The following is a 12,930-nucleotide window of genomic DNA, read 5'->3' on the forward strand; positions in this document are numbered from 1 at the left end:
CTTCCTCCTCGTAGCTGAGGTAAAAGAGCTATTCCATGTGGCCGCCTGGGCATTCGCTGACCTGACGCATGAACAGCATTTAGAGCCTCACACACAATACACAGTCAGTTCGCCATCTCGCCATCATTATTTGCTGTTGTTAAGTATTGATGTTTGGGTTTGATTTTTCCCATTCCCTCCTTAGCATATTCCCAAGATCCCCCCAAAGCTTTTCTCATCCGAATGACCTCTCTTACTAAGATGGTACGTGCTGGCAATAGGTCCCTAGAGTCTGGGTCACCCTTGGTGGCAGGCCTGGCAGAGGACTGGAACCGTATTCTTCTTGTTTCCTTGACCTCTCAGCAGCACTAAGGTGGGAGGGGATGTTTCCTTCCCTTGGCTTCTGGAGCACCTCGCTCTTGCTTCTCTTCCTGCCTCACTGGTCCCTTCCCGCCTTCTAGCTTTGCTGGCTCCTCCTCTTGTCTCCAAATCTAAACGTTCGGGGGCCAGGGGTTAGCTCTTGTGCCTGTTCTCTTGTCTAGGGGACTGGATCCGGGCTCAGGCTTTAAATGGCACCATGCACTTACAAGTCCCAAATTGATATCTCCAGCCAGCCCGTCTCCCCAGAAACTCCACACTCAGATATTTATCTGGCTGCTCCCTTGACATCTCCACTTGAGTTATTTCTAATAGGCTCTCAAATGTAACATGTTCAAAAATAGCTCCTGATCTTCCCTCCTGCAATAAAATAAAATAAAAAAAGGCTCCAAATCCTACAGTTATCCTTGGTTCCTTTCTTTCTTTCACATGCTAGATGTAATCCAGCAACAAAACCAGAATCTGAACTGTGGTTCGCAGCCTCCGAACCATCTTGGTTCCTCAAGATGCCCGCCTCCCGACATCCCGACTCTTGTGTAACCCCTCCCCGGGTCAGTGTGTGTGACAAATACAATCTGGCAGAAAGGATGGTGTATCACTTCTGAGGTTGGGTTATACATGACGCTACAACGTCTGACTTTTCTCCTTTCCCCCTTCCTCTCATCACTTGCTCTGGGGGAAGCCTGCTGCTGTGTCTCGAGACAGTCCTGGGGAGAGGCCCATGTGATGAGGAACTGAGGCCTTCCGTCAGCCGCCATATGCATGAGCTTTCTTGGATGTGGACCCTAGAGCCACTGTCAAGGCCTCAGTTGATGCAGACCCACACAACGTCCTGACTAGACCTCAGGAGAGACAGATCCTGAGCCAGAACCACCCATTCCCACATTCCTGAACCCGAGAAACTGTGAGATACTGAATGTTTGTTGTTTAAAGCCAGTAAAACTGGGAATCATTTGTTACAACGCAACAGTAGATAACTAATACGGAACGCTTCTCACCATTTCCAACTCTGGTCCAACCAGCAACCACCTCTGTCCCAGACTGTTGAATTATTAGCCTTCTAACTGGTCTTGCTTTTCCTACCCTTGCCCCACAATAGCGTGTTCTCATCACAGAAGTCAGAATCAGTCCTTCAAAACATATCAGGTCACATTACTTCTCTGCTTCAAGCCCTTCAATGGCATCCTGCCTCATATAGGGTAAAAATCCAAGTCTCGTAGTGATCTTCAGTCGCTCCCCTCTTGCCCACTCTGCTTCAGGCATACTGGCCTCCCTGGTATTTCTTTTGCACAGACCAAGCATGCTTCCACCTCAAGGCCTTTGCACTTGCTATTCCCTTTGTTAAGAATATATTTTCCCAGGAGCCCCAATGATTTGTTCTTCATTCAGGTCTCTGCCGAGACTGCCCTATTAGAGGGTGTTTCCCTGACCGCCGTATAAAAAATCACCACCTCCCTCCTTACCCTGGAAGACTGGATTTCCCATAACATCTATCACCACACAATATAGTCTATGTTATTTGTTCACTTTTTTATTTTTTAAAGATTTATTTATTTATTCATGATAGACATAGAGAGAGAGAGAGAGGCAGAGACACAGGCAGAGGGAGAAGCAGGCTCCATGCAGGGAGCCCAATGTGGGACTTGATCCCAGGACTCCAGCATCACGTCCTGGGCTGAAGGCAGACACTCAACCGCTGAGCCACCCAGGCATCCCTAGACTGATACTTTTAAAAATGGTTTTTGCAAGCTAAGAGACCACATCTTATTAATTATTCCATATTCAAGGTCAGGTACATGGTAGGCACTTAGTATATCTTTGTATATCTTTGTTAAAATGAATGAAAATACATTTTCTGACAAAGGAACATTGCTTAAATAACATAAATAAAATCACTGTGCTCAAACTATATTTTTGCGACTCTAAATTCATGTGAGAGCACAAGGAGTAAATTTTAGAATTTACTAGTATTTTTATACTTGGGTAGTTATAAGTAGCACTAGGGAAATACTTCGTATAAATCTGCACGAGTGTGCTCGGGCTGCCATGACAAAATACTACACACTGGATGACTAAAATTCCAGGAAAGCATCTTCTCACAGTTCTGAAGGCTAGTTCAGGACCCAGGTGCTGGCAAGGTTGGTTACTTCGGAGACCTCTCTCCTTGGCTTGTGGATGGCCACCCCACTGTGTCTTCACAGGGCCTGTCCTCTGTGTGTGCATGTGCACACCTCTGATGTCTCTCTGTGTGTCCAAATTTCCTCTTCTTTTAAGAATACCAGTCAGATTGGATTAGAGCCTGCTCATATGACCAATTTTACCTAATCACCCTGTTAAAGGCCCTTTCTCCTGGAGGGCGACTGGCTGCCTCAGTTGGTAGAGCAACTCTTGATCTCAGGATCATGAGTTCAAGGCACACATTGGGCATGGAGCTGAAAGAAAGAAAGAAAAGAAAGAAAGAAAGAAAGAAAGAAAGAAAGAAAGAAAGAAAGAAAGAAAGAAAGAAAAGGAAAGAAGGAAGGAAGAAAGAAAGAAAGAAAGAAAGAAAGAAAGAAAGAAAGAAAGAAAGAAAGGAAAGGAAGAAGGAAGGAAGGAAGGAAGGAAGGAAGGAAGGAAGGAAGGAAGGAAGGAAGGAAAGAAGAAAGAAAGAAAGAAAGAAAGAAAGAAGAAAGAAAGAAAGAAAGAAAGAAAGAAAGAAAGAAAAAACGAAAGGTCCTTTTCCCAGTGTGGTCACACACTGAGGTTATGGGGTCTAGGACTTCAGCATATGGATTTGGGGGAGGTTGGGAAGACATAGTTCAGCTCATAGCAAAATACATACTTTCCATAGAGGAATTCCTGTAATCTTGTAAACAGAGTGTATCATTACTAAATAAGTAATTCGTGATTGTAGTGGTGGGGCACCTGGGTGGCCCAGTCGGTTAGGCATCTGCCTTCGGCTCAGGTCCTGGGTCCAGGGTCCTGGGATCAAGCCCTGCATTGGGTTCCCTCCTCAGCGGGGAGTCTGCTTCTCCCTCTCTCTCTGTCCTGCCCCATCCCTACCACTTGTGTGTGCACACTCTCTATCTCTCTAGCTGTGCTCTCTCTCAAATAAAATCTTTTTTTAAATATTTTATTTATTTATTTATGAGAGAGACAGAGAGAGAGAGAGAAAGAGAGCAAGAGAGAGGCAGAGGGAGAAGCAGGCTCCATGCAGGGAGCCCAATGTGGGACTCAATCCTGGGATTCCAGGACCCCGCCCTGGGCCGAAGGCAGGCGGCAAACCGCTGAGCCACCCAGGGATCCCCTAAATCTTAAAAAAAAAAAAAAAGATTGTAGTAGTTTCCTATTGCTCCTGTAACAAACTACTACAAATGTAGTAGCTTAAATAATGACAATTTGTTATTTTATATTTCTGGATTCAGAAGTCTTGTCTGGCTAAATTCAAGGTGTTGGTAGGACTACATTCTGTTTGAAGGCTCTAGCGGAGCTTCCAGCTTTAGAGGTGCCTGCATTCCTTGGCTTCTGGCCTCTTCCTCCATCTTCAAAGCCCATGATGGCCTGTCCAATCTTTCTTGCTCTGATACTGCTTCAGTGGGCACATCTCCTTCTCTGACTCTACTTCTCTTGCCTTTCCTTCCTGAGGACCCTTGTAATTACATTGGGCCCACCCAGTTAATCCAGTGATCTCCCAATCTCAAGATCATTCATCACACCTGCAAAAGCCAACATAATATAAAGTCATATATGTAGCTTCTGGAGATTAGGATATGAGGCATCTTTGGCAGAGGCATTTTTCTGCCTACCACAGTGATATGTGTCACGATCTAAATTGCAAAATCAAAAACATTGCTGTATTCCCCCCCCAGATTTGCATATTATTTTTTTTTATTTTGTAAAGTAATCTCTCTACTCGGAGAGTATGGGGCTGAGAGTCACAACGTGGAGATCAAGAGTCAGGGGCTCCACTGATTGAGCCAGCCAGGGCACTAGATTTGCATTTTTAAAAGACAAAATGCATATGTTTATTTAAAAAGTCATTCATACTTACATACATAGAAAACTATTAGCAGGCATTTGAGTGTTGCTTAATACAGATTATTTCAATTCAAATCTTGGCTTCAATTGCACTACGTATGTGACCTTGGGCAAATGATTTAGTCTTTTTTTTAAATAAATTTTGTTTTTTAAAAAGATTAAAAAGATTTAAAAAATAAATTATTTATTTAATAAATAAATTTTTTAAAGTAATCTCTACACTCCACATGGGCTTGAACTCACAAGCCCAAGATCAGGAGCCGCTGCATGCTCCACCGGCTAAGCCAGCCGGGCGCCTCTAATATAGTGTCTTTGGATCAGTTTCCTCAACTGCAGATAATGGGAATAATAACAGCATTTTGCTTATAGGGTCCTTATGAGGAGTAGTTGAATGAAGTTGAATGAAGAGCTTAGAATTTACCCAACAAATAACAAGTTGCTATTAAAAAAAGAATTAAAACAATTTGTTTTGGAGATTTTATTTATTTGACAGAGAGAAAGACAAGTAGGCAGAGTGGCAAGCAGAGGGAGAGGGAGACTCAGGCCCTCTGCTGAGCAGAGCCTGATGTGGGCTTGATCCCAGGACCCCAGGGATCATGACTTGAGCCAAAGGCAGAAGCTTAACCAACTGAGCCACCTAACCCCCCCATTAAAAAAATTTTTTTTTAAGATTTTATTTATTTATTCATGAGAGACAGAGAGAGAGAGAGAGAGAGAGAGAGAGAGAGAGAGAGAGAGAGGGGGCAGAGACACGGGCAGAGGGAGAAGCAGGCTCCATGCAGGGAGCCTGATGTGGGACTCGATCCCGAGTCTCTAGGATCAGGCCCTGGGCTGAAGGCGGCGCTAAACCGCTGCACCACCAGGGCTGCCCAATAAAAAAAAATTTTTTTTCAATAAAAAATTTTTAAGTGAAAATTCCTTCTCTCTTCCCCCAAACTCCATTCCCCAGAGATAACCACTACAAATAGCTTCTTTTGTGTTTAAATTCTGTTTGGGATTGTGTTTGTTTACAGAAACAGAATCTTTAATTCCTTAATTTGCTTTTGCACTTACTATCTTGCGAACATTTTTCTGTTAGCATAGATAAAGAAGTACCTCTTTCTTTTCCAAGACTGGGTGGTGTTTAGTTGTAGAAACATACAATCCTCAGTTGATGGGCATTTTCAAAAGCTTTTGGGCACATTCTGGGGCATATTTATCCTTGTACACTTATGTGAAAATACTAATAACACAGATTCCTCGTCATGGAATTACTAGGACCAAAGAAATGTACACTATTCATTTTATTTTTTTTTTTTTTTTTTTTTTTTTTTTTTTTTTTTTTAAAGATTTTATTTATTTATTCATGATAGTCACACAGAGAGAGAGACAGAGAGGCAGAGACATAGGCAGAGGGAGAAGCAGGCTCCATGCAGGGAGCCCGACGTGGGATTCGATCCCGGGTCTCCAGGATCGCGCCCCGGGCCAAAGGCAGGCGCCAAACCGCTGCGCCACCCAGGGATCCCAACACTATTCATTTTAATGGCGTATTTTATTTTAAGCATTTTGTTTTATTATTGAATCTGTAGTTCAGGGCTAACTTGACCAGCGATGGTACTTCTGTTAGCTAGTTTGAGTATCACTGCCATGGGATACAGCACAAATGCCATCTATAATTTATTCGACCTTCATAATTATGCTAGTTTTGAAAGAATTTGAAATTGGTCAATTTACATTATTTCAACATTTATTCATAAAATGAGATTTCATTAATATTTTCATGTCACCGTATTTTAACTTTGAGTAACCCAAACTTTACATAAAATGCCAATTACTTCACTGTCCTTACAAACTGCCCTCCAAAAAACTGCTGTATTAATTAGACTCCATCCAACAGGATATGGTTTTCTTGCACCTTTGCCATCACTAATTAGATATTACTATTCTTTTTCATATTTTCCAGTTAGACGGTGAAAATAGTGTCATATTTAATTAGCATTTTCCTGATAACTAGTAAGTTGAGCATCCTGTCATGTTTAATTACCATTTATATCCTTTCTGTAATTTGCCTGTTTGTATTCTTTGTCCACTTGTCTGTGAAGTTTGAATTTTTTTTCCTCTGAGACCTTTACAAATCTGAAGAAACATCTTTGGATTTTTTTCCCCCAAAGTTACAGAAATAGGAATGACCAGGAAATTAGCTATTGGTGAGATCGCTGGGTGGCTCAGTGTTTTAGCACCTGCCTTCGGCCCAGGGCGTGATCCTGGAGACCTGGGATTGAGTCCCACTTCGGGCTCCCTGCATGGAGCCTGCTTCTCCCTCTGCCTGTGTCTCTCATGAATAAATAAATAAAATCTTAAAAAAAAAAAAAAGAAATTAGCTGTTGGAAATATTTGTTAAAATTCAATTTAAGGCAAAAATGTGCCTATCTAAAACTCAATTGAAAGTGCTGATTCAGGAGTTGAGGTTGAATCCAACCTAAAAATAAGTTGTTTTCCAACTTATGTCCACTCTAAAGTTGGTTACTTTGATCTTCGAATGAGTTATAGTGGTGGTTAAGTATTTAGGCCAATCCACAAAAATCCCTGTGATAAAACCAGACAACCATATCTTCTGAACCAAATGACAGAAGTTTTTTTATTTCTGCTACTGCCTGTAAAGGGAAATATGGGTGATAGAGTTTAGATGTCAAAGAATTGAAATTCTCTTGGACATTTAGATGATTTATGAGGAATATTCAAACATGGACTGCATGTTTGAAATGGGGGACTAAATGGAAAGTTGATAATACTAATCAGTACTAATAATCCTAAGATATTGGCCTGAGGTCTAGATCTTAGGAATATTGGTATCCCTGAAATAAGAGAGTGGGAAACAATTGTCCTTATCTTATTCCCAAACCTGCACCAGCCCTATGCCCTGGATCCATGATCCATTTTCTCTGGGTCCCTTCATCACTTAGCCTGAATCTCAGCCTTTGACCTGGGACTTTATTTTCTCAGGCCTACCCAGCACCTCTTAGTGTACTGCCCTCCTTCTCTTTGCCCTCTCAAATTAGTTGCTCCTTGACTTCAGGCTGGATTTCTAAGTTTCTGCCGACCTAGAGTAGGGCCCTGTGGGTAGAGGTGTTGTGGGAGAGTGTTGGAGGCAGAAGCACTTTGAGGAAGCATGGGAGCCTGGCTCTAGGCTACAGAGCAGGGAAGGCAGATCTCAGCAAGACTCTTCTTGTATTTTATTGTTTTTTTTTTATAAACTAATTTTCTGAGATTAAAAAAATGAATATATACACATAGTAATACAAAAATTAAATCAGTTTCAAGAGGTTTTAGAATAAATGTAAGTTTCCCTTTGGCCCCATGTCCCCAGTTCCTACCACAACCATCATTAACAGTTTTCTTGTATATCCTTCAAGGAATGGTCTATGCATATATACAGAATATGTTAACACAAAAAGAAGAATCTTATACATTGTGTTCTATACCTTGCTTTTTTTTTTTTATACCTTGCTTTTTAAAAGCTTTAAAATTCAGAAATATCCTAAGTGCACAAAAAAGAAGATAATATTATACCAAACACCACTAACAAAAGATGTTAACATTTGTCACTTTACTTCATTTTATCCAAATTATCAAATATGTTGGTGTACCTTGCTCACAATATCCTCTTCTTTTGATGTCTGTAGTGTCTGTAGTGCTGTTCTCTTTTTCCTTCATTGAATGGTAATTTGTGCTTTCTCCCTTTTTTTTCATGATCCCTTGCTAGAGGTTTATTTTATTATTATTATTATTATTTTAAGATTTTGTTTATTTATTCATGAGAGATACAGAGAGAGGCAGAGACATAGGCAGAGGGAGTGGCAGGCTCCCCTCAGGGAGCCCAATGCAAGATTTGATCCAGGTACTGTGGGATCATGCCCTGAGCCAAAGGCAGATGCTCCACCACTGAGGCACCCAGGTGTCTCTCATTTTATTAGTTTTTTCTTAGATCTTTTAGCTCTGTTAATTTTCTCTATTTTTATTTATTTATTTGTTGTTTTTTAATTTTTATTGATTTCTGTTCTTACCTGTATTATTTCCTTCCTACTATTTCCTTTAGGTTCTTATTTGTTGTTCTTTTCTTAGGTTCTTGAGATAGAGGCTTAAATAATCATTTTCAGCTATTTTTCCCCTAAATTTTCTTTAAGTGTAGCTTTGCAGGTTTTGATAAGTTGTTTCTTGATTCTCCTTCAGTTTAAAATATTTCCTGAGTTCTATTTTGATTTCTTCTTCAACCCATAGACTACTTAGAAACATTTTGTTTAATTTCCAGGTAGTTGGGGATTTTTTGGTTACTTTTTCTTGATTTCTAGGTGATAACATGTGATCGAAGAATCAGATACTCCAAATGGTTTTAATTTTGTTGTCATCCTATCTCAGGGACATATTAATCTCCACTTCATCATCCCGGGTTCATTATACATGCTGCTGCAGTGAATACCATATTTATTAAATATCTTTTAAAAACATAAAAATGTTACATACATAGTCATATTTCTACCCCTCTCCTATTTTCCCTCCATTCCCTTCAACTAACTGTGCTAAAGTTAATATTATTTCCAAGGGCATACTATTTTACATAGTTATAAATACATACATAATATATACTATTTTTGTATGTTTAAAATTTTACATAAATGGTGTTCTAATATATTATTTCCAACTTTGCTTTATTTTTATTTTTTATTTTTAAGAAATATTTTATTTATTTATTCATGAGAGACACAGAGAGAGAGGCAGAGACACAGACAGAGGGAGAAGCAGGCTCCCAGGGAGCCTGACGTGGGACTCCGTCCCAGGACCCTGGGATCACCCCCTGAGCCAAAGGCAGAAGCTCAACTGCTGAGCTACCTAGGCATCCCTCTAACTGTGCTTTATTATTTAACAATGTTTTTGAGATTCATGTTGATTATGTAGTTCATTCATTTCAGTGGCTAATGGTATTCTATTATTATTTTTTTTATTTTAAAGATTTATTTATTTATTTATTTATTTATTTATTTATTTATTTATTTATTTATTTATTTATGAGACACACACACACACAGAGAGAGAGAGAGAGAGAGAGAGAGGCAGAGACACAGGCAGAGGGAGAAGCAGGCTCCATGCAGGGAGCCCGACGTGGGACTCAATCCCGCGTCTCCAGGATCAGGCCCTGGGCCGAAGGCGGTGCCAAACCGCTGAGCCCCCAGGGCTGCCCTGATTGTAGAGATTTTTTAATATGCATATTTTGAGTATCAACTTTTTAGTTAAATGTGCTATAGAGATTTCACTAAATTTTTGGTTTAACTTTTCACCTTGTTTATATGTTTTTCCTATATAGAAGTTTATAATTAATGTAGTTCAGATTTGTCAATCTTTTAATATATGGCTTATATACTTGGGTTTTGTTTGAGAGATCTTTCCCTACTCTGATTTCATGAGGATATACTACCTTTTTAAAACAAATTTTTTTTAAAGACTTTATTTATTTATTCCTGAGAGACACAGAGAGAGAGAGACAGGCAGAGGGAGAAAGAAGCAGGCTCCATGCAGGGAGCCCGATGTATGACTCGATCCCAGGTCTCCAGAATCACACCCAGGGCTGAAGGTGGCATTAAAGCACTGAACCACCCAGGTTGCCCTTTTTAAAATTTTTTTAAAGGAGGTGGTAAGGGAAGGACAGAGGGTGAGAGAAAGAATCCCAAGCAGGCTCAACGTCAAATGCAGAGCCCAAATCAGGGCTCGATCTCACAACCCTGAGATCATGACCTGAGCCAAAATCATGAGTTGGATATTTAACTGAGCTATCCAGGTGCCCCTAATTCTAAGTTATAAAGATTAAAATTCTATCTTAAGATGATAGAAAACTTGCATGCATGTGTTTGCAAAGTCAAAACTATAAAACAATGTACAGAGGCTTGGTTTTATCTCTGTCTGTTCCACCCTCTCCTTCTCTTGCCCTAGGTTAACCACTTGTTGGGGCACCTGGGTGGCTCAGTGGTTGAGCATCTGCTTTTGGCTCAGGTCATGATCCCAGGGTCCTGGGATCGAGTCCCGCATTGGGCTCCCCATGGGGAGTCTGCTTCTCCCTCTGTCTGTGTCTCTACCTCTCTCTCTCTGTGTCTCTCGCGAATAAATAAAATCTTAAAAAAAAGACACACTTGTATTTGTTAGGTACCCTTTCAGTGATTCTCTGCTGATATAAACAAATTCATATATATAGCATTCCATCCCTACTGTTTAACACCTTACTTTTCCACCAGACAGCCTGGAGATCACTTTGCCTTTAGGGATCTTCCTCCTCTTTTTCTTCCTCTACTTCCCCTACTCTTTCCCCCTCCCCATCCTCTCTTCCTCCTCCTTTTTTTTTCTCACAGCTGCATAGTATTTGTGGGAACGCACCACAATCCCAGTGATGAAAATTTGGGTTCTTTCCAATTTTGTGATAATATAAATAATGCCAAAATGAATAACCTTGTGCATGGGTCATTTCATATTTAGACAATGTATGTTTGTGAGATTACTGGGCCAAAAGACAAAAGCATGTTAAAATCATCGCTTTGAATTAATTGTTGCTGGTATGTAGAGAAGTGATGCTGATCATTTTTCAGTGGGATTTCTTGACTTTTGTGTGTTATTTAGATCATCTGCAATATTGATAGTTTGTCCTTGCTTTCTAACTCCAATGCATTTTTATACCTTTTATTTACTTATACTTGACCTCTAGAACAATGCTGAATAGAAACGGTGATGAGAGTGGGCATTCTAATCATGCCTGACATGAAAGGCCATATAACATCATGGTCAGGAGATGCACAGTGGAGCACACTGCTTGGTTCAATCTTTGTTCTCACTATGTGACCTTTCTCACTGTGTGACCGTGGACAAGCCACTTCCCCTCTATTTCTCATCTTTCTTTCTTTAAGAGGGAAATCATAATAGTACTCATCTCACAGAGTTACTGTGAGGATGAAATGATTATATGTATGATACATGTGTACTATATGTGCATGTGTATGTATGTACATATATCTTAGAGCTATGCCTGGCAAACATTGGATACTGTACAAATTCATGTTACTGTTACTATTATCATTATTATTTAAATAAGCTCTGCACCCAACGTGGGGCCTGAACTCACAATCCTGAGACCCCGAGTCATACATACTGATCGAGACAGTCAGGCACCTTGTTATTGTTATTATTATTGCTACTACTATTAGGCTTCTGGTAACTAGCCTATATCAGGTTTAAAAAGTTCCCTTTTAAATTTATTTTCTAACACTTTTTATTCATAAGTAGGTATTAGAATTATATGAAATAATTTTCCTATATTTTTGAGATGATCATTTTTTTTCCTTATTTGTTAATATGGTGAACTATATTAAATAGTCTTCCAAAGTTACTCCATCCTTGGATTATCCTGGGATTAACTCTACTGGTCACAATTTATCTATACTTTTGGTATGTTGATAGATTCAACTTCCTAACATTTTATTTAGACTTTGTGCCACGTATGTTCCTAAGTGATTTTTCATATGCAACTTTCTTTTGCCTCCCATCATTGCGAGTTTGAGCAACCTCGTAATTTGAGTTGGGGATTTCCTTCTGTTTCTATTATTTGGAACAAATTATATGAGATATGGATTGTCTGTTCTCTGAGAGTTTAAGGTTCACCTGTAAAGCAGTGTAGATCTGAAGCTTTTCTTGAGGTTTTCCTTTTTAATCCAATCAGTGGGTTCAATTTATTTACTGTTACAGTCTCTCAGATTTTCCTTTTCTTCTTGAGTCAGTACTGATAACTTATGTGCTTCTGAAGGGTTGTCTAATAGGTCTGATTTTAAGTTAGTTAGTATAATAATTTTTCTCAATTATTGTAGTATATTCGTCTTTTTTTTTTTTTTTTTTATTCCTGATAGGACTGAATTATGCTTTTGTGCTTTTTTTTTTCTTGTTTATTCTTGGCAGTTTATCTATTTTATTAATTTTTTAAAAAATCAATCTTTTGGTTTCCTGATCACCTCCATTGTTTCTTTTCTATCTTATTAATATTTGCTCTTTTCTTTATATTTTCTTCTAATTTAGGGAGGTAACCAATTTTTTAAGAAAATATTTTATTTATTTATTCATGAGAGACACAATGAGAGAGAGAGAGGCAGCAGGAGAAGCAGGCTCCATGCAGGGAGCCCGATGCGGGACTCGATCCCGGGCCTCTAGGACCACACCCTGGGCCGAAGGCAGGCACCAAACTGCTGAGCCACCCAGGCATCCCCCTTTAATTTGGATCCATAGCTCACTAATATTTGATCTTTGTCTATAATAACTCTTTTTATTTTATTTTATTTTATTTTATTTTATTTTATTTTATTTTTTTAATTTTTAAAAATTTTTTATTTATTTATGATAGTCCCAGAGAGAGAGAGAGAGAGAGAGGCAGAGACACAGGCAGAGGGAGAAGCAGGCTCCATGCACCGGGAGCCGGACATGGGATTCGATCCCGGGTCTCCAGGATCGCGCCCTGGGCCAAAGGCAGGCGCGAAACCGCTGCGCCACCCAGGG

General features: G+C 39.7%; 1 protein-coding gene across 9 annotated transcripts in view; it reads left to right on the top strand.

Annotated features, from left to right (window-relative positions):
• FBXO36 (F-box protein 36) overlaps nt 1-12,930 on the top strand; it is a 106,700-nt gene that overhangs the window by 60,726 nt on the left and 33,044 nt on the right. Inside the window, exon 4 of one of the 9 annotated variants that reach the window (XM_035717966.2) lies at nt 794-2,801. The exons of the other annotated variants lie outside the window; for them this stretch is intronic. Coding sequence (XP_035573859.1) covers nt 794-897 — 104 coding nt within the window. The 3' untranslated portion in view covers nt 898-2,801. Of the gene's footprint in view, nt 1-793; nt 2,802-12,930 lie in introns of those variants that run through there. 9 annotated transcript variants of the gene reach the window in all.

The sequence above is a fragment of the Canis lupus genome, chromosome 25 (genome assembly GCF_003254725.2).
Source record: "Canis lupus dingo isolate Sandy chromosome 25, ASM325472v2, whole genome shotgun sequence".
In the NCBI taxonomy this organism is placed as follows: Eukaryota; Metazoa; Chordata; class Mammalia; order Carnivora; family Canidae; genus Canis; species Canis lupus.